Raw genomic sequence first — 2,573 nt, 5'->3', positions numbered from 1 at the left:
AAGGGGTGTTTCGAGGATTGTTGGCTATCTGTTTGACAGGAGTGCTTGTGGGTAGGCGGCAAAGGTTTATTTGGGATATTTTCTGACAATCGAGGCCCTTACTCCCACCTGCAGTACTTAAGAATCAATTTGCTGCTGTGGCTGTGCTGTTTCCAGTCGGGACTGTCACTAGACTGTTTTGTAGAACTCTGACCTAAATCCAGACTTTATCATTGCTTTAAGAATGGTTTACATGCAAGCCATCAAATCCATTTTGATTGAAGTACCCAGTTTTAAGAGCTGCAGGATTTCTAGGGCAATACGAGGAGGATATCCCCACGGGGGTGTTAGATATTAAAAACGTAAGGTCCGAGCACAAAGCGCTGACACATTCATAGGGCGATTCCATTCCTGTCGTGACACAGGCGACACCAGCCCTCCGTGACCCCCCGCGGGAGGCAGGAGGTGATGTGAGAGAACCTCTGTGAGTTCATTATCTCTAAAAGCTGTTTAATAGTTGTGTACTGCAGGCTCTGGGACATGCAAATTTCAGCCCCAAAAAAACCTCTTGCTGAATACTCTTGATTCTGTTGCTTTTCGAGAAAGATACCTTCAAATTGTTTTAGACTTTTTCTTGCCATTTTGCATTGTCTGTGAGCTCTAAAATATTTTTAAAAGGTAACAACAGCTTGCATTTGTATCTGGTTCTACACTTGGACTTTTTCATCATCATTTTGTGCAGATTATTCTGAGATTTGGGGCATACTTTCTACTTCCTTAGAGATGTTTCTGTGATAAATCACCCGTGACTATATTAGCATGCTTTCAGTTGTTGAACTTCTTGGACAAATGTTATCCAGGTACGATTCCTGGATCTAATTTGCCAATTATTTTGGAAACTGCATAGCACTGTGTGATTTAAAGATCCTGTTTTTACCTAGGCAGCCTTTCAAGTATGGGCATATGTTTTCCTTCACTTTGATATGCTGTTAACAATACTATTCGTTTAAGCAGCCTTTACTCAAGTGGCACAGGTAAGGCTGACATTCTTCTGCTAAAATGCCACCCTAGTTCTACCAGTTTTTATTGCATGTTATTTTGGAGAGTTAGTGGGAAATAATCAAAATGTTGCCTCCCCAAAGTATTCCATAAAATACAAGGAAAACCCAAAATACAATTAACATTTTATTAAAAAATTAACTCACCACTTGGTAAAGAGACATCAAGGGTTTATGACAAAGGAAATCAATGCCCTGGGATTAGACGATAAGAAAAGATCTTTAGCTCTCAGGACCCACTGTAGGGTACTGAGAACCCCCAGAAACGGGGCAGAGATAGATGAAATGTTTCAACCTGTGTTAAAAAAATGCCATTAGAAGATAAGATGGGGCAAAAGAACCCAAATTTGACTATTTTTGCTTAGAAGGGGCCTAGACATTAAGCACAAGTTAAAAAAAAAAAAAAAAACAGGAATAAGAGCGCTGTTATATTAAATTGCTCTTTCCTTAAAAATGGTCTCGCCATAGGGCTGGATCTGTAAACATGGTGTTTTTTCCCCCAAAGGTAAGATACAAAGTCAGTTGAATCTCAGGATACTTTACACTGTTCTAAATTACAGGATTTTGAACTTTTTTTTTTTTAATATAATGCAACAATATCACTTAAAATTTCATTGAACAGTTGATTCACACCTGCTTTAGGCTGAAAAATCCTTAACTTGGTGCCACTGCTTGGTCCCAAATATTTTCCTGTGACAGCTTGTCATTGATGGTTTCACACAGGTACCAGCGATGCTCTGACGATGGAGCTGGCCTCCGAACCTTGGGGAGGATTAGAGGCGGGGTGCTAGGCAAGAGCAGACACTCAGGGTGTTTGGTTCTTGGGCACCAAAGCTTTGTGGCCAGTGGAACAGAGCCCTACTATCTTGATTTTTCTCCAAAGTCTCAGCATCACAAGCTTGATAAAACAGTCGACAAAGACGAGAAACGGAACACCCCGTACAGCAACGTCTTGTCCGCAGGTCTCCAAAGCAGCTTGGCTTTTTTGTTGGGTCATTTCCTTTGGCTCTGAAAAGGGCCAGGGCCTCCTGGTAGCTGAAGGTCTCTGCTCACAGGCCCAGTCATTGCTTTTCCTCCAGCCAGACTCACCCTGACAAAGTGGCTGCTTTAACCAAGATGTTAATGAAGCGGGATTGTCACTGACATCCACAGCACCAGGACAGTCTCTCCGTGGAGTTTCTCTCCTAACTTCCTCCTTTCTTCTCCCATTCCTAGGGTATCATTCAAATGCCAACACCCCCCAAAGGAAGAAAGTTAGTTCTCCTCAATGGCAACCACTATAGACTTAGTTGTTTCAGCCCTGAGTGCTCCCCCTAAATCCAGACTATATCATTGCTTTTAAGAATGGTTTACATGCAAGCCATCAAATCCATTTTGATTGAAGTACCCAGTTTTAAGAGCTGCAGGATTTCTAGGGCAATACGAGGAGGATATCCCCACAGGGGTGTTAGATATTAAAAACGTAAGGTCCGAGCACAAAGCGCTGACACATTCATAGGGCGATTCCATTCCTGTCGTGACACAGGCGACACCAGC

General features: G+C 42.3%; 1 protein-coding gene across 3 annotated transcripts in view; it reads right to left on the bottom strand.

The window, feature by feature from the left end:
- Positions 1-20: 20 nt before the first annotated feature.
- Positions 21-2,573, bottom strand: part of AFAP1L2 (actin filament associated protein 1-like 2) — a 77,790-nt gene continuing 75,237 nt past the window's right edge. For 2 of the 3 annotated variants that reach the window (XM_012723786.1, XM_012723785.1), the window contains exon 19: positions 21-2,248. In XM_012723786.1, the coding sequence (XP_012579240.1) occupies positions 2,222-2,248 (27 nt within the window). In that variant the 3' untranslated portion in view covers positions 21-2,221. Of the gene's footprint in view, positions 2,269-2,573 lie in introns of all 3 variants that reach the window. The other variant, XM_012723783.1, reaches the window with a different exon arrangement.

This window comes from Condylura cristata, unplaced genomic scaffold, assembly GCF_000260355.1.
Source record: "Condylura cristata isolate star-nosed mole 26May11 unplaced genomic scaffold, ConCri1.0 scaffold00011, whole genome shotgun sequence".
NCBI lineage: Eukaryota > Metazoa > Chordata > Mammalia > Eulipotyphla > Talpidae > Condylura > Condylura cristata.
The sequence above is the reverse complement of the archived record's forward strand: the minus strand, read 5'-3'. Positions and strand labels throughout refer to the sequence as shown.